Genomic DNA, 27,669 nt, shown 5'->3' with positions numbered 1-27,669 from the left:
ACCTGTATTTAACCACCTATTCCATCTTGACGACTGAATCAATTTTGTGCTTAGCTTCAAATGCTGTCATATTGGTGGCAGAGGTATTTTCCCATACTCAGCTTCTTTTCTACATTGAACGTGTTTTCGCTCTTCTCACCAGAGAAGGGAACATATCATGGGGGATGCAACGATGATAAGAGTGTACAAGGATGAGAATGTTTATAGCAGAGAAGGGTACGGCTTTGTCTTGGAAATGTACCTTGGGATCTGGCGAGTTCTTTTGTGTGTTTTTCAACAAGGATCAGTACAGCCAGTGTTTGAATTTCACATCTTACTCAAAGGGAGGGGGAAGGTTACCAGAACCTTCCTCTTGGGTTTGTTTAAGGTATGTAAGGTGGGGAAACGTGGCACTGAGGCAGAAGGAACTCACTGTGTGGGGTCTCATGAGTCCCATTCGGGAATATTTCTCCTGTCTCAGCTGTCCAGGTTTCCACAGCTTGATGTTGGCAAGGATAAGGATAATGTTGGATTTGATCCTCATGGTGATGCATTGTTGTTTCTGGATTATATAGCTTTGCTGTGTACATGTATAAATATATTAATACATTCACTGCATACATGTTCATTGTTGATATATTGCACTTTTTCTGCTTATTATTATTTAACCGCTGTGATTATTTTAGAATCTGCACATGTTTTGCTGCATTCAAGTTAAATGCTCATGTTAATATTTTTGTATCCTTTCGTTTGAGACCAGGGAAGTGCCCTAATATATTCATTACTCAGACTAGGGGGCAGATTTATGAAAAGTGGTGCTGCAGCTAGTGTGGCGCCACTTTTCTTGCACCCCTTAGTGCTCCCCTAACGCCACCACACCATTTGTGTGCCGTATTTAAAATACAGCACACCACGGCGGTAGTCAGGGGTATAAGCATCATTTTTTAGACTAGTCTGGCGTTTTGCAGGATTAGCGTAAAAAATGTTGACCCTAATCCTGCAAAGCACCCAGAGGCACATTGAAAATAATGGCAGCATTCCTTTAACGCCTGCTCTGGTCAGGCGTTAAAAATGGTGATAAAAATGATGCAAAGAAATCTTTTAGATTTCTTTTGTGCCATTTTTTCAGCTGCTCTAGCGCTGGAATGCTCCCCTTGCATTCATTATGCCAGGCATAATGTGGCGCAGCATTTTTGGCCTTCCAACACCACATTAGCGTAAAAAAATTATGCTAATGTGGCGTTGGAATGGTGCTAGGCTCTCTTAAATCTGGGCCTTAGAGTGCTGTATCCTTTGCATTCTTTTGCCTTGTTCCCTCTTAGTTTGAAGCTAAGCAGAACACCAGGTCACAGCCACTTGATCTAATTAAAGAGTCTGCAAATCTCAATATTTCAGCCTGTTTATCCGAGTGTCAGACCAGTCTTTTCAAATTATAAGAAGATGGTGCCTGTTGAAACACATTGGACTTTTGCATACAGTGAATTGATAGATCTAAAATTAGTTCTTAAGGATTGTGATCACTTTCTACTCTTGGTATGATGGTGTAACCAGCAATATTGGCAGCCGGACCCTCTGTAATTGTAATTGTATTTATATAGAACTTACTACCCCTGACGAGGCGCTGAAGTGCTTTTCGGCGAGTAGCACGATACTCCTGAACCCAAGAGGAATTAGTGGTGGATTAGTATAGGATAAATATGAGTACAATATTAGTATTATTATGAGTTAATTTGAGCCCAGGATATGTGAGTTTGTTAGTTGGATTGACTACAGCAATGGAGAAACATAGGAGGGAAGAATCCAGAAGTGTTAATTGGGAGTTTACAGTAATAGGATGAGGCTTGGGATGAGTAAAGGAGAGATGGAGGAGGGAAAAGTCTGTGGAAAGGGTTAGGGAGATCATAGTAGCAGGAGGGGTTTTAGATAAGTCAAAAGTGAGATAAAGGAGGGAGAAGTTAGTAGGGTTGTGTTAGAAATGGGGTGTTTGTTTGGCAGCCAGGTTACCCCCTGTCCAAGCAAGGACCCTCACTCTAGTCATGGTAAGTCACACACAATCCAAATTATCCTGTGCCCACCCTCTTTTAGCTTGGCACTGAGCAGTCAGGCTTAACTTAGAAGGCAATGTGTAAAGTATTTGTGCAATAAATCATACAATAACACAATATAGCATCACAAAAATACACCACACAGTGTTTAGAAAAATATAATATTTATCTGGATATTTGCAGGTCAAAACGATCAAAGCTGCAATAAGAAATGTAAAGATATCACTTAAAAGTTATCTAAAGTGTTGCGTGAAAAATCTTCGCAAAGGGATGCAGAGGAGGAGAAGCGGGGAAACAAAGGGGTGTGCGTCGATTTCTAGGGCCGCACGCGGTCGATGCGTCGTTTAGTTTCCATGCAGGAACAGTTGGGTGTCGATTTCCGGCGCTCGGTCGTGGATCATCTTCGGGTTGTGGGATTCTCAGATGCCCCGGGGTCTGTGCGTGGAATCTTGGGCTTGTGACAAGCTCTGCGGCGGCGTTCCGGTGGCCGGTGGGGGAAATTTCTCCCTCACGGCAGGCGCTGCATCGATTTTGCCTCTGGAAGTCAGGCGTCGTCATCCCAGGTCAGCTGCGCGTTGATCTGGTGGGCCGTGCGTCGAAGTTCCAATCGCACGCAGGCGCTGCGTCGATCTTTTCCTTGCGAAGTCGAGCGGTGTTGTTCCGGTTCGGCGTGCAGTGAAGTTTTCCCTGCTGGACAGGCTAATTGTCGTTTTTAACCAGCTGTGCATCTAATTTTCACTGCACAAGGAGTCCAGTTGCAAGAGAGAAGTCTTTTTGGTCCTGAGACTTCAGGGAACAGGAGGCAAGCTCTATCCAAGCCCTTGGAGAGCACTTCTTCACCACAGCCAGGGAGCAGCAAGGCAGCAGGGCAACAGCAAGGCAGCAGTCTTTCTCAGTAAGCAGTCAGGTGAGTCCTTTGGGCAGCCAGGCAGTTCTTCTTGGCAGGATGCAGGTTCTGGTTACAAGTTTCTTCTCCAGGAAGTGTCTGAGGTGGTAGGGCAGAGGCCCTGATTGCATACCCAAATGTGCCTTTGAAGTGGGGGAGACTTCAAAGAGTGGCTTAGAAGTGCACCAGGTCCCCTTTCAGTTCAATCCTGTCTGCCAGGGTCCCAGTAGGGGGTGTGGCAGTCCTTTGTGTGAGAGCAGGCCCTCCACCCTCCCAGCCCAGGAAGACCCATTCAAAATGCAGATGTATGCAAGTGAGGCTGAGTATCCTGTGTTTGGGGTGTGTCTGAGTGAATGCACAAGGAGCTGTCAACTAAACCCAGCCAGACGTGGATTGTAAGGCACAGAAAGATTTAAGTGCAGAGAAATGCTCACTTTCAAAAAGTGGCATTTCTAAAATAGTAATATTAAATCCAACTTCACCAGTCAGCAGGATTTTGTATTACCATTCTGGCCATACTAAATATGACCTTCCTGCTCCTTTCAGATCAGCAGCTGCCACTTCAACAATGTATGAGGGCAGCCCCAATGTTAGCATGTTTAAAGGGAGAGAGCATATGCACTTTAGCACTGGTTAGCAGTGGTAAAGTGCGCAGAGTCTAAAAACCAGCAAAAACAGTGCCCACAAAGTGGAGGGAGGCAGGCAAAAAGTTAAGGGTGACCACCCTAAGGCTGTCAGGTCTAACAGGTTGTTTGAGAGATCATGGTAGTTAACTGAGGTTTGGGGTGAGCTAGAGGCGGCAGAGGAGGGAAGAGCTTAGACAGGGCTATTTTGGAGATTAAAGTAGCAGAATGGGTTTGGGATGAGTCAGAGTGGGGATGGAGGATAGATTGATAAAGACATAGGGTGATGGGGAGATAAAGTAAAGCTTAAAAGGGAGTACATTTATATAATTCTTATTTATTATTTTATTTATATATATATATATATATATATATAATTTGTTGTTTTGATTTAAAATGTTCTTTTATTATTTTTTAATTTAATTTGATTATTTATAATTTGAATTTTATTTATAGGTTTAGGACAAGAGTAATACATAGATATGTAAATACATAGTAAGGGAATATATGTGCAAGGAATATAATAATGGGTATAATAATATGAGAAGAAAAGTAGTATTGTATAAAGACAGACTTTCAAGATTTGTAATATTTGAAGTTAAGTAATAAGTGTACTTTTCTAACATTTATCTTTCCTCAATTTTTGAATAGAGAAATGCTTATGATAATAAAACATTTGATCATTATGATATAAAAACAAAAGCAGGGATTCACAAGTATCTAATATAACAACTTATCTAGGAGCTATGCAATGACCTATGAACATATCAAGCATAGAGTAATATACGCATATATATGTATATACATACACACATGCACAGACACACTTACACACATACATATATATTTAAATGGGAGTAAATATACATTTGTTAACCAGGCTTAAAGAGTATGTGTGTAATTTATTATTATGAAATATGAATAATACATATTTCTTAAAGAACTATACATATCTAGACTATACACATAATCAGATTATCAATGTTTATAAACACAGGCATATGCAGTCCATTGCTGTTTGACTATGGTGGTTACGAAGGAAAGAGCCAACTCTTGAGCAGTCTTCTGACGGCAAGATCTTATATTTGTGGGTAATGAATTTCCATTGTTTGGCTGCTTGAACGGAGAAAGATGTACCACCAACTGTCTTTTTCTTGTACAGTGGTGTTCTAAGGCAGGGTGCCAATCTTGAGCGGAGGTTTCTTTGTTGAATGTATTTGGTTATTTTGTTTCTGATGAAAAGCGATCCTGTTTCATATATAGCTTTGTGGGTGATACAAAGCAGCTTGAAGGTGGATCTTCTGGCAATAGGTAACCAATGTTGTGTTCTCAACGCAGGGGAGATGTGGGCTTGTGGCCTTACATGTAATAGTAGCCTGAGTTCTGAATAAATTGTATTTTTTTCATAATAGATACAGATTGTCCATGGTAGAGGCCATTGGCATAATCCAGTTTGGATAGTACAAGAGAGATAAGAGAGATAGTAGCCTCTACGTGAGTGGAAATCCGAGGTGGGTGAAGATGCAATGCAGAATCTTCAAGGTGATGAAGCTTGATCGTGCTAGTTTGTCCACTTGAGCATTAATTGTTAAGTTGGAGTCCATAGTAATTCCAAGGTTTTTTACTTCCTTGGATACTTGAGGAGGTTGTCTGAGATTGTCAGGCCAGGTGCACAGAGGGTCATAATTTTTTCTGTCACCACATGTGAGTATTTCCGTTTGGAAGCATTTGGTTTGAGATGGCTCCAAGTCATCCACTGATCAACTGCTCTGAGGCAACTGAAAATTTGTGAGTTTTCAATGTCTTTGGGTCATTCCAATTTAAGTAGTGTTTGTGTGTCATCTGCATAGTTGTAGCATGCAAGTTAAATATCATTGATCAATTCTGGTAATGACATCATATAGATGTTGAAAAGCTTAGGTGAGATGACTGATCCTTGGGGGAACCCTTCTTTTGTGAGCTAGGTTTGGATGAGAAGGGGGGAGAAGAGATAAGATTAGTTCTGTTTTGAAGGTAGGATGTAATACAGTCGAGAGAAGTTCCTTCTATGGAGTCTTTGAATTAGGGTGTCATGGTCAACAGTATCAAAGGCAGTCGAGAGGTCCAAGAGAAGTAGTGCAGCAACTCAACTGCGGTCAACTGTGTTTTTAAGATCATCCCAAATTGCTATGAATGCCGATTCAGTGTCTCTTCCTGGGCGGAATCCAGTTTGGTAGTCTGAAAGTATGGAATTGTCTTCAATGAATTGTGACATCTGGGCGAATGCTGTGCTTTGTATCAGTTTGCCCAGGAAAGGTCCATTTGTGATTGGTCTGTAGTTGTTGGGGTCCTGCAGGTGTAGGTTTGTTTTCTTTAATAACGGACGTATGTATCCCTTGTTTAGGTCTTCAGGAAAAGTTCCTGTAGTTAAAGAGTTATTGATGATTCCTCGTACAGGTATGGCAGCAAAAGTAGATGATGTGTGGTGGACAAGGGTCAGAAGGGCAACCGGAAGGCCTGCTTGCTTTGACCAAATCCATAAATTCAACTTGTTATATTTGTCTCAAGGAGTGCAGAGGCTGTGTTGGTTTATTCTTGGAGGGGATTTTAGGAAAGGGTTGGTGCTGATGGTTTTCCTCTGTTTTAAATAGGAGTCTAATGTGTCTGCCTTGGTTGTGCAATGAGTTGCCAGTTTGTTTATGAAATCTTGAGTAGTGGGATGACTTCCTTCCATGGATTTAGGTTTTCGAAATTAATTGAGAATTTTATAAAATTCCCTGGTTGCAGATTTAGCATTTAGAATTCTCTCTGAGTAGTAACTTTTTTAGCTTTTTTGGTTGATGATTTATATATTCTGATGAGTTTATGTAGCTGAACTTTGCTTTGAATGTTGGTTGTTTTGAGCCAGGTCCATTGCAATCTTCTGATTTGTTGTTTTATCTTTTTAAGTTCTGTGTTTCTCCAAGGTGTTGGTTTTATTTTGTCCTGTTTAGTTTTTCTGAGTGGTATCAGGATAATAAAAGCTTCCTGTAGCCACTCATAACATTTTGGAACAGAATTAATTGTATCTCGATCTGTGTTGGCTGTTAGTTGTGTTTCTAAGTCTTCAAAATTGAGTTTGCTCCATGGTCGATAGATGCATGTATGTAAGTTGCTATGGGGTGTGTTGATTTGTGGTGTTTTATGTTGTAAAGTTATCAAATGGTGGTATGACCATGTGATTGGCGTAATGCTATGAACGGTAACTAGTTCAGGATTTACAAAAATGACATCTAGGATGTGTCCAGCGATGTGTGTGGGATTTTGTACAATCTGATGTAGGTTCAATGCTACTAGGCCAGTGGTGGTAGCTTTTGGAAGGGGCAAATTGGGTTTGTCAAATCAAATGTTTAGGTCCCCAAGAATGCATAGGTTTGGTCTGTTAGGTTAGGTGGAGGTCTGTAAAGGAGGAGAAAGTTATAGGAGGAAGTTGGTGTAGGGTTGCATCGGGTGAGGAGGGCCTCACAACCTTGTGTGGAAATGTTGTCTGTTTTATTGAGATTTATTGCTTTTTTAAATATAAAAGCTAACCCACCTCCTCTCTTGCTTATAAGGTTTTGTGTGATGGTTTGATAGCCCGGAGGAATGGCTTCATGCAACACTGGGGCCATGTCATCTCCTAACCATGATTCTGTTATAAACAGTAAGTCAGGTTGTGTGTCCGTGAGTAGGTTGTAGATGTGGTGCTTATTGTTTGAGAGTGATCGAGTATTTATGAGCAGGCAGTTTAGAAAACGTATGTTAGTGGCGGTGTTGTTTTGTTCTGGAGAAGGGTAAGCAGTATATTTTGAGCTTGTAGCAGGTGTGTTGTTAGTTGTGTTAACTGTGTGAGGGTCACAATAGTCCAGTTTTTCAGTATAGTATCCTCTTCCAGCAGGCTTAGGAGGCATTTTGTTGGGTCTGTGTGTGTTGGTCGTGGCCTTGGTGGCAGAGAGAGACATGAAGAGTGTACTTTTTTGTACAGTAGCCTTATTATATAATAGACAAGGGGATGCAAAGTTGTTAAGACTGGCATGTTGTTTATTTTGTTTGCATCTATTTAGTGTGGAAGGAGTATGGGTTGGGGGGTGGAGGAGCATGTGGATCATAATGTAAGGCTCTACACTGTGCAATGGATGAGAGGTGGGTGAATGAATGTTGCTGTGTTGGGGTGCTTGTGGTAGATGTTTGTGAAGAGTGAGAATTAGGGGTAAACATTGGTCAATATTTGTATTCTTTATGTAGTCATGAGGGTAAGAGTGGGTGTGAGGGAAAGTATTATGAAAGTTTGTGCTATTTTGATGTGCCGATGTGTGTGTTCTGTTTTTTTGTGGAATAGTGAGAGGAGATATTGATGTAGTGGTTTTATGTGAAGGATCTGTATGTGAGTTAGTGATGGTGAGTGGTATTAGAATATTACAGGGGGTATTGATGTGTTTTGGAGAAGAGTGTAAGAGGTGTGCAAGAGGGGATGGATGTGGGTCAGGGGTGATTTTGTTAGGTTTGATGACTGGAAGAGGTAATATATGTGTCATGAAGTCGAGTGTAAGTTGTAGGAAGTTGGCTCTGTATATACTATTTCAAAGTAAAAAATAGTGTGCACAGAGTCCAAGGGTTCCCCTTAGAGGTAAGACAGTGGCAAAATTAGATTATTCTAATGCTCTATTTTGTGGTAATGTGATCGAGCAGTAGGCTTATCAGAGGGTAGTGTTAAGTATTTGTTGTACACACACAGGCAATAAATGAGGAACACACACTCAAAGACTTGCTCCAGGCCACTAGGTTTTCATATTAAAAAATATATTTTCTTAGTTTATTTTAAGAACCATAGGTTCAAGGTTTGCAGTAAACACTTTAAATGCAAGGAACTTCACTTAGATACATTAGGAACTTTGAATAAAAGCAATATCATATACAGTCTTTGTAAAAATGGCAATAAGCTATTTTCAAAGTGAACAGTTCCTGGGGAAGGTAAGTAAAGGTTAGATTAGGAGGTAAGTAAAACACTTACAAGTCTCAGTTGTGGGGCATAGGCAGCCCACCGTTAGGGGTTCAAGGCAACCTCAAAGTTACCACACCAGCAGCTCAGGGCTGGTCCGGTGCAGAGGTCAAAGAGGTCCCCAAAACACATAGGCGCCTATGGAGAACAGGGGTGCTCTGGTTCCAGTCTGCCAGCAGGTAAGTACCTGTGTCCTCAGGGGGCAGATCAGGGGGGTTTTGTAGAGCACTGGGGGGGACACAAGTAGGCACATAAAACACACCCTCAGCAGCACAGGGGCGGCCAGGTGCAGTGTGCAAAGCAGGCGTCGGGTTTTAGACAGGAAACAATGGAGGGACCCGGGGGTCACTCTAGCGGTGCAGGCAGGCACTGTGGGGGCTTCTCGGGACAGCCACAACCTGGGCTAGGCAGATGGCCTTCTGGGGGTCACTACTGTGCTGAAGTACGGTTCCTTCAGGTCCTGGGGGCTGTGGGTGCAGTGTTGGTTCCAGGCGTCGGGTCCGTTGTTACAGGCAGTCATGGTTAGGGGGAGCCTCTGGATTCTCTCCGCAGGCGTCGCTGTGAGGGCTCAGGGGGGTCGTCTCTGGTTACTCAAGGGCTCGCAGTCGCCGGGGAGTCCTCCCTGTGGTGTTGGTTCTCTGAATCTTGAGCCGGGGGCGTTGGGTGCAGAGTGAGAAGTCTCACGCTTCCGGCGGGAATCGTGCAGTCTTTGGAAGTTGCTTCTTTGTTGCAAAGAAGTAGCTGGTTTTGAACAGGGCCGCTGTTCACTGGATTTTCTTGGTCCTTTAGTCCAGGGCAGTCCTCTGAAGCTTCAGAGGTCGCTGGTCCCTGTCAGATGCGTCGCTGGTTGCAGGTTTTCGAAGTTGGAGACAGGCCGGTAGGGCTGGGGCCAAAGCAGTTGTCGTCTTCCTCCTTCTCTGCAGGCTTGAAGGTCAGCAGTCCTTCTTCTTTCTTCAGGTTGCAGGAATCTGATTTCCTGGGATCTGGGGTGCCCCTAAATACTGAATTTAGGGGGGTGTTTAGGTCTGGGAGTACAGTAGCCAATGGCTACTGTCCTTGAGGGTGGCTACACCCTTTTTGTGCCTCCTCCCTGTGGGGAGGGGGGACATCCCTAATCCTATTGGGGAATCCTCCAAACTCAAGATGGAGGATTTCTAAAGGCAGGGGTCACCTCAGCTTAGGACACCTTAGGGGCTGTCCTGACTGGTGGGTGACTCCTCCTTGTTTTTCTCATTATCTCCTCGAGCCTTGCCGCCAAAAGTGTGGTCAGTGGCAGGAGGGGCGGACATCTCCACTAGCTGGGATGCCCTGGGGGGCTGTAACAAAAGGGGTGAGCCTTTGAGGCTCACCGCCAGGTGTTACAGTTCCTGCAGGGGGAGGTGAGAAACACCTCCACCCAGTACAGGCTTTGTTCCTGGCCATAGTGACAAAGGAACTCTCCCCATGCGGCCAGCAACATGTCTGGTGTGTGGCAGGCTGGCAGAAACTGGTCAGCCTACACCAGAAGTCGGGTTGGTATTCAGGAGGCATCTCTAAGATGCCCTCTGGGTATATGTTACAATAAATTGCACACTGGCATCAGTGTGCATTTATTGTGCTGAGAAGTTTGATACCAAACTTCCCAGATTTCAGTGTAGCCATTATGGAACTGTGGAGTTTGTGTATGACAAACTCCCAGACCATATACTCTTATGGCTACCCTGCACTTACAATGTCTAAGGTTTTGCTTAGACACTGTAGGGGCATTGTACTCATGCACATATGCCCTCACCTGTGGTATAGTGCACCCTGCCTTAGGGATGTAAGGCCTGCTAGAGGGGTGACTTACCTATGCCACAGGCAGTGGGAGGTTGGCATGGCACTCTGAGGGGAGTGCCATGTCGACTTAGTATTTTTCTTCCCACCAACACACACCATCTGTGAATCAGTGTGCATGTGATGAGTGAGGAGTCCCCAGGGTAGCATACGACATGCCGCAGCCCTTAGAGACCTTCCCTGGCATCAGGGCCCTTGGTACGAGGGGTACCAGTTACAGGGGACTTACCTGAGTGCCAGGGTTGTGCCAATTGTGGAGACAAAAGTACAGTTTAGGGAAAGAACACTGGTGCTGACGCCTGGTTAGCAGGGTCCCAGCACACTTTCAATCAAAACTTAGCATCAGCAAAGGCAAAAAGTTAGGGGGTAACCATGCCAAGGAGGTATTTCCTTACATAAGGATTGTATGGTTGTGTGTAATTGGTGAAGAGATAGGGAGGGTGTTTGTAGATGGTGTGTTAGAAGACTGAGTTTAGGTATTGTCATGATAAAAGAGGGTCTGTGCGGAGCAAATAGAGGATAGTGCTATTGGTTTGTATGAATCTGTATGAGGTCAGTTTGTGATGCAAGAGTTCAATGTTTTTGCTGATAATCTGTTTGCATGTTGATGGATGTGTAGGGAGTAAGGTCCTTTCTGGTAAATGGAAAATTGGGCAGCATTTCTGGCCCTAGGCCCGACCCGGCCCAAACAGGCAAATGCCCTTGTCCTCTCTGCCCTTAGCCTTGACCGCCGGGCTGAGATGCTTTGAGCCCTAGGCTTAAATAGCCCTAATGGGCAATATAATTGTAGTCCTAACCCTAACCAATCAGATTCGTAACCCTAAACCCCACAACCAATGGGAGACCCAGCCCTATTCACCAATCACACCCCTAGTCCTATAACACCAACCCCAACACCACAAACCAATAGGAATCCCAACCCTAGTACCAATCACAACACCAACCCTAAAATTATGAACCAAAAGGAATATCAACCCTAGTACCAATCACAACACCAACCCTAAAATCATGAACCCATAGGAATCTCAACCCTGGTGCCAATCACAACACCAACCCTAAAAACATGAACCAATAGGAATCTCAACCCTAGTACCAATCACAACACCAACCCTAATCCTTAAGCCAATAGGAATACTAATCCCAACAACCAATCACTACAACATATGCAACCAATATAAACGTATATAAGGGCCAAGTTAACTGAAGTCCAAACCCCTATGAAAGGGAGGAGGGAGCTGCTGCTCTATTCAGAATCTCCTTGGATACAGACAGGCTGCATCCAGACTTCTAAGCTAGCAGAGTCTACTTTCCAGGTAAAGGAGAGATATAAAAACACTGAAATACTGCTGGTCGCACACTCAGATATTTGGCTTTTTCAAGGCAAAGACAGGTGATGCAGACACTTTGGAAACAAAATTAAAAATCACAGAAACAGATTAAGCAGTATCCTAAACACACTCTGGTTTTCCACTAGGTTTCTGTAGTCTTTTTACTTAAAAAAGAGGGGGGTGGCTTTATGCAGTCTTTTGCCACAAACTAGTAGGGAAATTTCAAACAGTCACGGCTAAAAAAAACAGCAGTTTAATAAGGTTAAGCTGCCTGAAACACAAGGAGCCTACAGTAAACAGGCAAGGGTAGCAGTACAAAACACTTTTTTTAACAAAGAACAAGATTTCCCAGAAAAGTCTTGGGCTCCTTACCTAGGTCTCCTAGGATTCCTTGCTAACAGGGCTGTATTAGGGCACAGGGAAAAAGCTGGGCTCACAAAATGGAGGTGGCATCTTGGGGTTCCCTCCACAAACTTAAAGGCCCAGTGCAGGTGTTAGAGGAGGGCTCAGGTTACCTGGGAGTTAGAGAGCAAATCAGCAGGCCCAAGCCCCTGTGGGAAGGGAGGAGGGAGCTGCTGCTCTATTCAGAATCTCCTTGAATACCGACAGACTGAATCCACACTTCTAAGCTAGCAGAGTCTACTTTCCAGATCAGGGAGAAATTGTAAAAACACTGAAATACTGCTTGTAACGCACTCAGATATTTGCCTTTTTCAAGGCAAAAACAGGTGTGGCAGACACTTTCTAAACACAAATTAAATCACAGAAACAGGTTAAGCAGTCTCCTAAATACACTATGGTTAGCCTTTTTACTTAAAATAGAAGGGGGTGGTTTTATGCATTCTTTTGCCACAAACTAGAAGGGAAATTTCAAACAGTCACGGCTAAAAACAAACATCAGTTTAAAAGAGCCAAGCTGCCTGAAACACAGGGAGCCTACAGTAACCAGGCACGGGAAGCATAACAAAACACTTTGGGGGTGATTCTGAGTCTGGCGGGCGGCGGAGGCCGCCCGCCAGACTTCCCCCCTCCAAAATACCGCTCCGCGGTCGAAAGACCGCTGAGGGTATTTTGGGTTTTGCACTGGGCTGGCGGGCGACCGCCAAAAGGCCGCCCGCCAGCCCAGTGCAAAACACCCTTCCCACGAGGACGCCGGCTCAGAATTGAGCCGGCGGAGTGGGAAGGTGCGACGGGTGCAGTGGCACCCGTCGCGAATTTCACTGTCTGCAATGCAGACAGTGACATTCTTTGTGGGGCCCTCTTACGGGGGCCCCTGCAGTGCCCATGCCATTGGCATGGGCACTGCAGGGGCCCCCAGGGGCCCCATGACAACCCATACCGCCATCCTGTTCCTGGCGGGCGAACCGCCAGGAACAGGACGGCGGTATGGGCTGTCAGAATCCCCATGGCGGCGCAGCGAGCTGCGCCGCCATGGAGGATTCCATTGGGCAGCGGAAAACCGGCGGGAGACCGCCGGTTTTCCCTTTCTGGCCGCGGCTGAACCGCCGCGGTCAGAATGCCCAGCGGGGCACCGCCAGCCTGTTGGTGGTGCCCCCGTCATTTTAGCCCTGGCGGTCTTGGACCGCCAGGGTTAGAATGACCCCCTTTGTAACTAATAACAAGATTTCCCCAAAAAGTCTGGGGCTCCTTACTTAGGTCTCCTAGGATTCCTTGATCACTGGGCTCTATTAGGGTGCAGGGAAAAGGCTGTAATGAGGATATAGTCTATTATGGAGCTGTATTTTAAAAGTCGCCATTATAGATGGCTTCAATAGGGAGATTTTGCTAAGCATAATTAGGCCAGGTTGACACAAATTATCACAACAAAATTGAACACTACTACTACTTGGTTTATCACATTAATTAACTGAGATTAGATTAAGACAAATCACTGGAGATGATTAGCCTTGCAGTTGGATGTTGTTGTACAAGTTTCAGATACATCCCACATAGAGAATAACTGAGTTATTTTATTATTTGTCCTCATACTCAGATAACTGTTCAATAAAGTCAAGGGGGATTGAAAGTGTGATTTTATACATTGTAACCATGTCAGCTGAAAGTCAATTGCCTGGGCCTTGACATCCAAATCTATAGCAATGTAAAATGAAAGCCCTCCTTCAGCACAACCTTGTTGTGAAGAACCAGTGGCTGATATGATTAATTCTTGGTAACCAACATCTCAACTACTTTGCTCTTTCCATGTTTCTTGAAACATCAAGATTTCAAAGGTTTTGAGAAAAGTTAAAGTTTCTGAATCAATCAACAACCTCGCAAGACCGTGAAATTCCAGGAACTTAGTCTCATAGGTATTTTCAGTTTGCCAGGATTATTCAAACATTAATCCGCACCACCAGATTTTAGTTTAGTTAGAGTTGCCATGAGTTATGTTCATTCCTCCATTAGAACTTTTTCCTTTAGGGATTTGTTTACAGGGACGTACTCCTGAAATGAAGTTTGTAATTGTAAGGCCTGAGTTTTTTACTGGGTTATTATAAGGTTCACGCACCTTGTATCGGAGGTCTTCTGTTTTGAACTAGTATTTGGGGGTAACAGACAGACCTTCCTTTTTTGGTGGAACCACGGGGATCAGTAATGTTGGATATTTTGGGGCAAGTTTCTTAACCTCTATGCCCCATTTAGCGAAGAATGATCTACAATCAAATACTTTATTTGCAATGTCGGTATTAGACCATATGGTAAATGTAGATTTGCGTGAGGGATTAGAAGGATCTTGCTTGAATTATACAGATATGAGATCATCTGAGGTAAGATATGATAAAGCTGGAAAAAAGGCTGTCAGTTTTAGAAGAGCCCCTCAATTAAGAGTGTCATGTGGACCTCTCAATTCATACAATGGACTGATAATAATCTTTACATTGTTGATAGATTGGTTGGTCCAACTTGTCCCTTCATATGACCCAACAGTATATTCCATGCCTTGATTCAGCCCACCGGCCATTGGACTAGTCCGATTTCTCTTACAGGGAGCAGTTATTCAAACTTCAGCGGGATTTCTTCCACTATCCATCACACACCTATGTAGTTGCTCAATTGCTTCAATGGGCTGAAATGGAGTTAACCTTAGGTACATTCTTTAACACAGTACTGTCCTGTAGTGCAATAGGGATTTTTAATTGGCACTCCTCTTTAATTATCATTGGAAAGAGCCAAACTCCCCTCTTGTCACTATTTGGTCATTCCGCTAATTGCTGCCCAGGTTGAGAATTAGTTGAATTTGCCTGATTATGATTAAGGAGGGCCTCCACCGGCACTACAGTTTTAGACTGTTGCTGCCAGTTGAGTTGGCCATTACATTTAAAAATAGGAAAGCAGTTAATGGGCTTCACTTCAGATCTAACAAGTAATACTAATGCTCCCTTACTTTTGTTCTGGTGTTTTCTTAGCCTTTTCCTGGCCCTTTTTGTTAGGCATGTTTGCGCGGTAGAACAATTATATGAGGTTGAGGCATCCAGAACATGCAATACGTCACTATCTTTCTCCTCTTCCAGTGAGGGAGCTTTTTCAAACCTTTCCTCCACCTAGACTATCTCGGAATTAGCTGTTTTGTCTGATTCCTCCATTGCATTTTTACCACTAATGACTGATTGTACAATTAGTTGATCGATTTGGGCATTTATGCAACAACTGTATGAGCAATTTGAGCAATTGTGCAGTCACGGATATGGCCACCTCTTAGACTTAAACCCAGGTTTAATGAAGGAGACACTACAGGCTTGGACCTTGGATGGGAAGAATGTTTTTTGAACTTCATCCACAAGGGCTCCTACTATTTTAAGAGGTCTGAGACATTATCTAAAATATGAGCACAGGTGCATGTTATTAGTTGATTATTTGTATTGGCTTGTGCACTTAAACAGGTCGGATAAAATATGTAGTTTGGAATAAATTCCTGTGACATAAAGGGTGTTAAGCAACTCCACCTAAATATTTATTTTATCAGAGTGGAAGTTCAGAGTAGCTGTACCTGCATCCTTTGTGCTAAGCATATTCCCCCATATGCCAGCGTCTGTTGATTGTAGGTTTTTGGGGGGTTAGACATTCTCAGAATTGACTGCATCATATTTTGCCAAAAAGCAATGATCAGCAGATTTTGGGGAATTGTTTAATTGATCTGCCTCTATGGAACCTAGCTCTGACAATAGAGGATTTTCAGAATTTACTTCCTACGGCTGTAGTGTCAATTTTGGGTCAAAATGCTTGCAACTTACTGTGGGAACTGGACAGAAGGGATCTAAACTAAACTAACATTAACTTTCATTATTGATTTTGTAGGAAAGAGTGCCAAACTTGTTGGAAGTTGTTGGACTTTGGCCATAAATATTACCGAATTATCATCACTTTAAGGCTTGGTAGGTCATGGACTAAGCTTACATCATTTGATATCAAATGTGAAGGAAGTTGCTGTTCCAATTCCAACAATGGTACAGATCTAATTTGAGGAGATGATAGAGAGTAACACTCTGAATTACTGTGCATTTGGGCTTTTACAACCATTGTGAGAACCTGACAAATTATTTGAATTAGAGGCACTGACTGTTGATTGGTTATCTCTGCAGTTTACTGAAATATCTTTATTTGCTAGATAATCACCAGAACCACTTGCTGGGGTAGCAGAGAATTGCAAGCAGTTGCTGGTGGGCTGATAGCCAACAAAGACAAAATGCTTGGGAGCATTTCAATCTCACATTATGACTTTTCTGGCAATTTAAAGCAATCCACTATAGAGGACTGATTAGCAACACCATTGTTATGCTTATGGAAGACCCCATGCCTTTCCAAAGAAGACATTGTAGCTGAAGGGTCATCTGAATCCTAAGAGTTAGACCAGTTTGGTCCTTCCTCGTACCTCTCAGTTTCTTTTGTGGCTGCGGAATCCCACTGGAGGGCCCGGACCTCATTGCTTTTGATGGTGTTGCAGTCGTAAATCAAAATCTCCTACAAAAACATTTGCTGGCTTTTTTCGCTATGTATGTAAGCAAAGGTGGGAGACTGCTCCTGGCCTTAGCCAGACCCTCTCCGCTTCACCTCAGCTTAACCCTCCGGATGCAGCAACGAACGCTGATACCATACCATTGTAAACCCAACATGGATCCTGCCTATGTGTCTCTTATATATCTCTTCATTGCTGTGTTTCCACAGGAAGGGCTAAAACAGGTGATATATGAAATAGCTGGTAGTTTTATCAGTGTTATCTAGTATGTACCACCAGTGCACCACCAGTGCTTGAGCCAAATCCTTTGTGGGTGAAATAGGCTATATGAGTGGGCATTGAAACAGTTACAGCGCCTTATCCAACTTTTTTCCAGGTTTTACCAGCATTCAACACTTTCAAGTCCAAAACGAGTCTCAATATTGAGGCAAATATTAAGGCAGAGTCTAAGGGTTTGGCAAATCAGGCAGAAACACTCCTTACCTCCGTGGCTCCCACTGCATCACTGTCCTACTCCACTGGTGTCTGACAAGGCACACAATGCACTGGAGAATGAGCCAAACGAGAGAAACAACCTTCCAACACAGTGTCTCTCTCGCGTCACACTCACGGCATCTCCCTCCCTCGCATCTTACCAGAGAAACTGGCAAAATTGCAGCCAGTGACCAATATGGCAAAGTCCTCAGCTCCCTTGGCCATCTGATAGAGCCTGGTAGAGCTCAAACACTTGGCTAGCACCAGCCCTGCTCCAGCAGCTCCGATAGCGGCTCACAGCTCACGGCTCTTCCTTCACACAGTGCAAGATTGTCTTGGCTCAGCCTCAATTCCAAGGCTCTCAAGCACAGCCCATTATAGGCAGTTTATAACGAACCAAAATTGAGAGCCGTTCTGGTTTCTCACAGTGCCTCTAAGTTAGTCAAACAGTTTGCCCCGTGTTATAATGCAAGGAACCGCTGCTCTTGAGGAGGTGTTTTGGGTGGGAGACGAAAGTCAAGAGAAGAGCGGGAGGGGGATGCAGTGTCAAGAGCACAGATGGTAGGATGAGGGAGAGACTGGCGACATATGCACTCTTATAGAGTGCTTGTAAAAAAGTAGAAAAAAAGTACCTGCTTGAGTCTGCGGCCTCTCGAAGGACACTGGCCTCAGACAAGAAGCTGTACAACACCTGAGCCCCAGGAGGAAGCAGGAAGGAGCAGGAGGTGCTGACCAATCAGAAGCAGGCAAGGAGACAGAGTGATGTGGAAGCCAACCAATGGTAAGTAATGGTAAGTTTTAGTCAGGATTGTCCGACGTTCTTGCCAGACATAAGCCAGCCAATTTTAACAGGGCCCTTCAAAGGAGGACGAAGGCCTCTTCCTAAGTTTAAAAATATGTCCTCTAGGAAAAAAGAAAATATGGTAGATCAGCATCTGGCGCTATGTGGTGGAATTAACCGTGCTAGTTGCTGCATCATTAATAAAGAGGGTACTTTTGCTGTGAAATCTATAAAAAATAATGGGGGTCATTCTGACCCTGGCGGTAAATACCGCCAGGGCGGAGGTTGGCGGTAGCACCGCCAACAGGCTGGCGGTGCTCTGCCGGGCTTTCTGACCGCGGCGGTACAGCCGCGGCCAGAAGCGGAAAGCCGGCGGTGTACCGCCGACTTTCCGCTGCCCATGGGAATCCGCCATGGAGGCGCAGCTTGCTGCGCCGCCATGGGGATTCTGACACCCCATACCGCCATCCTGTTCCTGGCGGTTCGCCCGCCAGGAACAGGATGGCGGTATGGGGTGCTGTGGGGCCCCTGGGGGCAATGGCATGGGCACTTCAGGGGCCCCCGTAAGAGGGCCCCACGAAGAATTTCAGTGTCTGCTTTGCAGACACTGAAATTCGCGACGGGTGCAACTGCACCCGTCGCACCTTCCCACTCCGCCGGCTCCATTCTGAGCCGGCGTCCTCGTGGGAAGGGTGTTTCCCGCTGGGCTGGCGGGCGGACTTTCGCGGTCGCCCGCCAGCCCAGTGGGAAACCCAGAATGACCGCCGCGGTCTTTTGACCGCGGTACGGTCTTCTGGCGGTTCCCGCTTGGCGGGCGCCTACCGCCGCCCGCCAAGCTTAGAATCAGGGCCAATATGTTGCAGCACGAGTGTGAAGCAGCTAAAATATCACGGGGTGTCAGAATAATGACCCCTCTGACAGGCCTGTCTTTCTAGCAATATAAATACAAATATGAATAGTAATTTTACTAATTGCAATACCTCCAGAGCAAAGCACATTTGTCCCCACATCTCCCAAGATCAAGGTGAGAAATCATGAATCATAAAATGACCTTAACATAAATGTTGAAATGCAAATATACTTTTGAAACTTAATGCAATAAATGGGATGGAGGTCATTTGAGAGCATTACAACATATATTGCATGACCGGTCAAACTGGAGGATTTTGTTTGCAAATGCCGCAACACATCTGTGTCAATGCGACATAAATAGAATCTCAATAAAAATATACACAATATAATCCTAGGCTCTTTCACACTGTGGGTGTATTACCTGGTTTAGCTTAATGGCAGATTTCAGCTTTTTCATAACCGTATCCTGTGGCTGGTCCCAGATGGTTGCAGTTTTATTGTTAGTTATATAGGATTTGCAAGCAGTTATCATCTGATTTGTTACCTATGGTTAGAAAAAAAAAGTACAGCATACAAATCAATGTAAATTAATTTATTATGTTCATTTTTAAATAATTGTGTGTCTGTGTGTGTGTTTATATTATATATATATATATATATATATATATATATATATATATATATATATATATATATATATATATATCCCAAAAACAAAAAGCCCAGGCACCAGTCCATGTTAAAATCCAAGCATTTAATAGCATTTCTAAGCAGCACGACAAAAAAATCCTGAAGCGTTTCGGCAACAGCATGCCTTGTTCACAGGTAATTAAGAGCAGGTGTGAGTGAGCCAGTGCTTTTTAAATACACAGTCATGTGACTTCAATAACCAAACTCCAAATCCCATAATGCACAGTTCCATATAAATAACTTCCTGAGCTAGAGCGCTTAGTTTCCATATAGCTGCAATAGCGTCACAGGCACTTCAGTTCACCATACAAATGTTCTTATGTGCATTAGGTATCCATTACTTGATAATCCACTTGCTTTTACAGTTGCTGCCCAGCATGATAACAGCAATACAAGGAATACATGAAAAGTAAGAGGAGAGGCACACTGTCTCCCTCCTATCACTTGCTCACCTCCATCACAATATATTTCTCGGATAAATGCCTTGTTTGCATGAAGGTGAGCGGGTCGGGCCCCTTCCATAAAACTATTATTGTTACCTCTTGCTCTGTAAGGGGCCACAGACCCTGCAGGGCGGCCTGGGTTACTGGGGTGGAGCATCCCACAGAAAATATCTCCCAAACACGAAAAGCCCAGGCACCAGTCCATGTTAAAATCCAAGCATTTAATAACATTTCTGAACAGCAAGACAAAAAATCCTGATGCGTTTCGGCAACAGCATGTCTTGTTCACAGGTAAGTAAAAGCAGGTGTGAGTGAGCCAGTGCTTTTTAAATACACACAGTCATGTGACTTCAATAACCAAACTCCAAATCCCATAATGCACAGTTCCATATAAAAAACTGCCTGAGTTGTGCTTTTTAGGGTCAACCCTGCGATGGCATGCGCTCATGCATGCGTATCGCTTGTGCTGTTGTATTTAGAAAAGGTATTGAAGCCCGCCTGTTGCTTATTATTTGTTGGATTGCATGGCACTCTTCTTTACAGCCTCGTTATTGGTCACAGCTGGCATATTATCATTTCTATTCTTGTCCAAGAAGCAGGGACCAAGCACAGATTAATTCAACGTAATCAGTTCCCGTCCACTGTGCCTGATGTGACTGAGGTACTATTTTCTTCTTTTTACCTTCTAGTGCTCTGGAAACAGAAGGCGTGTGACTGGCAAAACGTGCTCAGCAGGACAAACAAAATTGCAAAGTTGTATTTTCTGTAGTTAACTGTTAGTCCTGACAGCCTTAGGGTGGTCTTCCCCCAGGTTTTTTCCTGTCTCGCTCCATTGTTGTGATCTTGCGTTTGTTGGCTTTAGGACTCTGCACACTTTACCACTGCTGGGAACCAACATATGTAGCCCCTTAACCATGTCCCAGGACTGCCTTTGCAGAGTCTGTGTGTGCACTTCCACTGCCACTTTGACTTAGCATTTAGAACTACTTGCCAAGCCTTAAACTCCCCATTTGTTACATATAAGTCACCCCTAAGCTATACCCCAGATACTTTTAAGTGGTAATATCTGATCTGAAAGGAGTGGCATTCTCATGTTTGGTCTTTTTGAAATGGTAGTGAAAAATCCTGCTTATTGGTAAAGTTGGATTTAACATTACTATTTAGAAATGCCACTTTTAGAAAGTAGGTGTACTCTCAATGCTCTCTGTGTCTTACAGCCTGTGTCCAATCCACGTCTGGTCTGTACTGGTTGACAGCTCCCCTTGTGCATTCCATCCATGCAGCCATAAACACAGGACCCTCAACTGCATCTGCATACAACTGCACATTAATAGATCTTCCTGGGCAGCAAAGTTAGAGGAGCTGTCAGTTAAACATCAAAGGGTAGTAGCCTGACCCTACACAAAGGACTGATGACCCTCTACAGATCTCCTGGCAGACAGGACTGGGCTGATAGGGGAACTGGTACACTCCAAAACCACTCTTTGAAGTCTCCCCCACTTCAAAGGCACATTTGGGTATCCGTACTGGGGCTCTGACCCCTTCAAATAGGACACTTCTGGACCTACAACTGGACTCTGTCAGAAGGACTACAGTGCTGCTCGAAGGACTCAAATAGACTGCTTTTCAGTAAGGACTGCTTTCCACCTTGTTGCCCTGCTGCCTGTTGTTTCCTGACTCTGCTGTAAGGATTTTGCCTTCCCACCACAAGTGATCTCTAAGGGCTTGTTAGCTTGCTTCTTTTCCCAAGTCTCAGGAACATCAAAGATTTGAACAATCTTCACCTGGACTCTACAAGCCATGAATCTGTGAAATAGGCCTAAGGTGCCCTATCTTCTGTGGTGTTCATCGGAACTGCTACAAAGCAACGCAAAGCATCGCAAAACCTCGCCACGCAGCTGCCAGTCTCACCGGACTCAATGCTAGGTGGAGCAGAGACCTGCAGAGCCTCGCTGTGCAGCTGTCATCCATTAGAACAGACGCAAAGTGACGCCAAGCCCCGCAAAAACTTTGCTGCACAGCTTCTCGGAACCAATGCCGGGCGATGCCAAGCCTTGCAAAGCAATGGCAGGCTGACCGTGTACCAGGATTTAAGGTACTGTATTCAGCGGGCCCAAGTGGATCACTGTAGCCGGCATGTGCTCCATCGTAGTCGGCCTGAACTTGTGACTTTGTCCCAGTCCAGGGCAACCAGATAACCGCAGTTGGCGCTTCGAGCTTCCATGTGCTATTTCCACCTAAATTTTAATATTGCCTATCTCAGGATCTACATATTGTATTTTTGTCAGTTCCATCTTGTTTTATTTATAAAATCATGATATATTTTTCTAACCTGGTGTGGAGTCTTTTTGTGGTGTTTTCGCTATGTTACTGTATGAGTTATTGTACAAATACTTTACACATTGCTTCTAAGTTAAGCCTGCCTGCTCTGTGCCAAGCTACCAGAGGGTGAACACAGGATAATTTAGATTGTGTTGTGACTTCCCCTGACTAAGATTGAGGTCCCTACTTGGATAGGGTGCATACCTCTGCCAACTAGTGACCCAGTTTCTAGCATTAACTTTTTATTTTATTTTTCCAGTTCTTCTTTTCTCACTTTGCACTTGTGTTTTTTTGCAGGTGATCACTGTTCTCAAAAGATGACTATTATCTTGTTCTAAATATTGCAAAGCAACTTTGTTTCTTTCTTAACTGTAATTTTTGAAATTATGCTTTAACACATATCTGTGCAGTATGCTCCAATCCACCCCACTCCCTTACAGACCGCCCTACTCGAATCCAATCCAAATCACTCAGCCCAATCCACTCCATTTCACCACACTTCTGCCTCACTCCAGTTACAGCAATCCAAAACAATCTGCCCCACTCCAGTACCCAACAATCTGCCCCACTTCATTCCAAATAAATCTGCCCCAACCCAATCCAAAACATTCTGCCTCAATCCAATCAAAAACAATCTGCCCTACTCCCATCCAAAACAATCTGTCCACTCCAGTCCAAAACTATCTATCCCACTCCAATCCAAAACAATCTGCCCCACTTCCATCCAAAACAATCTGCCTCAATCCAATCCAAAACAATCTGCTCTACTCCCATCCAAAACAATCTGTCCACTCCAGTCCAAAACTATCTATCCCACTCCAATCCAAAACAATGTGCCCGACTTCCATCCAAAACATTCTGCCTCAATCCAATCCAAAACAATCTGCCCTACTCCCATCCAAAACAATCTGTCCACTCCAGTCCAAAACTATCTATCCCACTCCAATCCAAAACAATGCGCCCCACTTCCATCCAAAACAATCTGCTGCAGTTCAATCTGCCCCACTCCAGTCTAAAACAATCTGCCCCACTCCAATCCAAGACAATCTGCCCCACTTCAATCCAAAATAATCTGCCCTACTCCAATCCAAAACAGTCTGCCCCACTCCAATCCAAAAAAAACTGCCCAACTTCAATCTACCCCTTTGCAATCCAAAACAATCCACCCACTCCAATTCAAAATAATCTGCCCCATTCTAATCTGTTCCAATCCAATCTACTCCACTCCAATCTTGTCTACATCACCCCGATCCACCCCACTCTGCCCACCCCAATCCACCCCATTCCAAACTGTCCCATTTCAATCTGCCCGCTCTGATCCAGAACAATGTGCCCCATGCAAATCTGCCACCCTCCAATTCAAAACAATCTGCCCCACTCCAATCCAAAACAATCTGCCCTAGTCCAATCCAAAATAGTCTGCCCCACTTCAGTCCAGAACTGTGTTCCCCACTTCAAAACAGTCAGCCCAACTTCCATACAAAACAATCTGCCTCACTCAAATCCAAAACAATCTGCTTCACTCCAATCCAAAACAATTTGCCCCACTCCAGTCTGCCCTTTACAGTCCAAAAATTCTGCACCACTACAATTCAAATCAATCTTCCCCACTGCAATCCAAAGCAATCTGCTCCACTTCAAACTGTCCCAGTACAATCCAAAACAATCTGCCCCACTCCAGTCCAAAACAATCTGCTCTACTCCAGTTCAAAACAATCTGCCCTACTCCATTCCAAAACAATCTGCCTCACTCCAATCTAAAATAATCTGCCCGCTCCAGTACAGCGATCCAAAACAATCTGCCCCACTCCAACCCCCAACAATCTGCCCCACCCCATTCCAAAACAATCCCCCCAACCCAATCCAAAACATTCTGCCCACCCCAATCTAAAACAATCTTCCCCACTCCAATCCAAAACTATCTGTCACACTTCAATCCAAAAACTATCTGCCTCGCTACAATCCAAAAACTACCTGCCCCAATCCAATCCAAAATGATCTGCCCCACTCCAATCTAAAACGATCTGCCCCACTCCAATCCAAAACTATCTGCCCTACTCCAATCCAAAACTATCTGCCCCACTTTCATTCCAAACAATCTGTCCCTCTCCATTTCAAAACAATCTGCCCCAGTCCAATACAAAACAATCTGTCCAACTTCAATCTGCCCCACTCCAGTCCAAAACAATCTGCCACACTCCAGTCCAAAACAATTTGCCCCACTCCAATCCAAAACAATCTGCCCCACTTCAATCTACCCCTTTGCAATCCAAAACAATCCACCCACTCCAATTCAAAAGAATCTGCCCCATTATAATCTGTTCCAATCCAATCTAGTCTACATCACCCCACTCTGCTCACCCCAATTCACCCCATTCCAAACTGCCATTTCAATCTGCTCACGCTCTGATCCAAAACTATGTGCCCCACGCAAATCTGCCACACTCCAATTCAAAACAATCTGCCCCACGCCAATCCAAAACAATCTGGCCAACTCCAATCCTAAACAATCTGCCCAACTCCAATCCAAAATAGTCTGCCCCACTTCAGTCCAGAACCATGTTCCCCACTTCAAAACAGTCAGCCCAATTTCAATACAAAACAATGTGCCTCACTCAAATCCAAAACAATCTGCTCCACTCCCATCCAAAACAATTTGCCCCACTCCAGTCTGCCGGTTACAATCCAAACATTCTGCACCATTACAATTCAAACCAATCTTCCCCACTACAATCCAAAGCAATCTGCTTCACTTCAAACTGTCCCAGTACAATCCAAAACAGTCTGCCCCATTCCAGTCCAAAACAATCTGCTGTACTCCAGTTCAAAACAATCAACCCCACTCCAATCCAAAACAATCTGCCCTACTCCAATCCAAAACAATCTGCCCCACTCCAATCTAAAATAATCTGCCCTGCTCTAGTACAGCGATCCAAAACAATCTGCCTCACTCCAACCCCCAACAATCTGCCCCACCCCATTCCAAAACAATCTCCCCAACTCAATCCAAAACATTGTGCCCACTCCAATACAAAACGATCTGCCCCACTCCAATACAAAACGATCTGCACCACTCCAATCCAAAACTATCTACCCCACTCCAATCCAAAACTATCTGCCCCACTCCAATCCAAAAATATCTGCCCCACTTTCATCCCAAACAATCTGCCCCACTCCATTCAAAACAATCTTCCCCACTCCAATCCAAAACTATCTGTCACACTTCAATCCAAAAACTATCTGCCTCGCTACAATCCAAAAACTACCTGCCCCAATCCAATCCAAAATGATCTGCCCCACTCCAATCTAAAACGATCTACCCCACTCCAATCCAAAACTATCTGCCCTACTCCAATCCAAAACTATCTGCCCCACTTTCATTCCAAACAATCTGTCCCTCTCCATTTCAAAACAATCTGCCCCAGTCCAATACAAAACAATCTGTCCAACTTCAATCTGCCCCACTCCAGTCCAAAACAATCTGCCACACTCCAGTCCAAAACAATTTGCCCCACTCCAATCCAAAACAATCTGCCCCACTTCAATCTACCCCTTTGCAATCCAAAACAATCCACCCACTCCAATTCAAAAGAATCTGCCCCATTATAATCTGTTCCAATCCAATCTAGTCTACATCACCCCACTCTGCTCACCCCAATTCACCCCATTCCAAACTGCCATTTCAATCTGCTCACGCTCTGATCCAAAACTATGTGCCCCACGCAAATCTGCCACACTCCAATTCAAAACAATCTGCCCCACGCCAATCCAAAACAATCTGGCCAACTCCAATCCTAAACAATCTGCCCAACTCCAATCCAAAATAGTCTGCCCCACTTCAGTCCAGAACCATGTTCCCCACTTCAAAACAGTCAGCCCAATTTCAATACAAAACAATGTGCCTCACTCAAATCCAAAACAATCTGCTCCACTCCCATCCAAAACAATTTGCCCCACTCCAGTCTGCCGGTTACAATCCAAACATTCTGCACCATTACAATTCAAACCAATCTTCCCCACTACAATCCAAAGCAATCTGCTTCACTTCAAACTGTCCCAGTACAATCCAAAACAGTCTGCCCCATTCCAGTCCAAAACAATCTGCTGTACTCCAGTTCAAAACAATCAACCCCACTCCAATCCAAAACAATCTGCCCTACTCCAATCCAAAACAATCTGCCCCACTCCAATCTAAAATAATCTGCCCTGCTCTAGTACGCGATCCAAAACAATCTGCCTCACTCCAACCCCCAACAATCTGCCCCACCCCATTCCAAAACAATCTCCCCAACTCAATCCAAAACATTGTGCCCACTCCAATACAAAACGATCTGCCCCACTCCAATACAAAACGATCTGCACCACTCCAATACAAAACGATCTGCACCACTCCAATCCAAAACTATCTACCCCACTCCAATCCAAAACTATCTGCCCCACTCCAATCCAAAAATATCTGCCCCACTTTCATCCCAAACAATCTGCCCCACTCCATTCAAAACAATCTGCCCCAGTCCAATCCAAAACAATCTGTCACATTTCAATCTGCCCCACTCCAGTCCAAAACAACCTGCCCCACTCCAGTCCAAAACAATCTTCCCCATTCCAATCCAAGACAATCTGCCCCACTTCAATACAAAATAATCTGCCCTACTCCAATTCAAAACAATCTGCCGCACTCCAATCCAAAGCAATCTGCCGCACTTCCATCCCAAACAATCTGCCCCACTCCAATTCAAAACAATGTACCCCAGTCCAATCCAAAACAATCTGCCCCACTTCAATCTGACCCACTCCAATCCAAAACATTCTGCACACTCCAATACAAAACGATCTGCCTCACTCCAATCCAAAACGAACTGCACCACTCCAATCCAAAACTATCTACCCCACTCCAATCGAAAATAATCTGCGCTACTCCAATTCAAAACAATCTGCCACCCTCCAATTCAAAACAATCTGCCCCACGTCAATCCAAAACAATCGGCCCAACTCCAATCCAAAACAATCTGCCCAACTCCAATCCAAAATAGTCTGCCCAACTCCAATCCAAAATAGTCTGCCCCACTTCAGTCCAGAACCGTGTTCCCCACTTCCAAAAAGTCAGCCCAATTTCAATACAAAACAATGTGCCTCACTCAAATCCAAAACAATCTGCTCCACTCCCATCCAAAACAATTTGCCCCACTCCAGTCTGCCGGTTACAATCCAAACATTCTGCACCATTACAATTCAAACCAATCTTCCCCACTACAATCCAAAGCAATGTGCTTCACTTCAAACTGTCCCAGTACAATCCAAAACAGTCTGCCCCATTCCAGTCCAAAACAATCTGCTCTACTCCAATTCAAAACAATCAACCCCACTCCAATCCAAAACAATCTGCCCCACTCCAATCTAAAATAATCTGCCCTGCTCTAGTACAGCGATCCAAAACAATCTGCCTCACTCCAACCCCCAACAATCTTCCCCACCCCATTC

General features: G+C 44.3%; 1 protein-coding gene across 1 annotated transcript in view; it reads right to left on the bottom strand.

Annotated features, from left to right (window-relative positions):
- The window catches only part of DNAH5 (dynein axonemal heavy chain 5), a 4,110,061-nt gene that overhangs the window by 3,270,177 nt on the left and 812,215 nt on the right, over nucleotides 1-27,669 (bottom strand). The window contains exon 10 of the mRNA XM_069219645.1: nucleotides 19,155-19,277. Coding sequence (XP_069075746.1) covers nucleotides 19,155-19,277 — 123 coding nt within the window. The remainder of the gene's footprint in view (nucleotides 1-19,154; nucleotides 19,278-27,669) is intronic.

Source organism: Pleurodeles waltl, chromosome 2_2, assembly GCF_031143425.1.
Source record: "Pleurodeles waltl isolate 20211129_DDA chromosome 2_2, aPleWal1.hap1.20221129, whole genome shotgun sequence".
NCBI lineage: Eukaryota > Metazoa > Chordata > Amphibia > Caudata > Salamandridae > Pleurodeles > Pleurodeles waltl.
The sequence above is the reverse complement of the archived record's forward strand: the minus strand, read 5'-3'. Positions and strand labels throughout refer to the sequence as shown.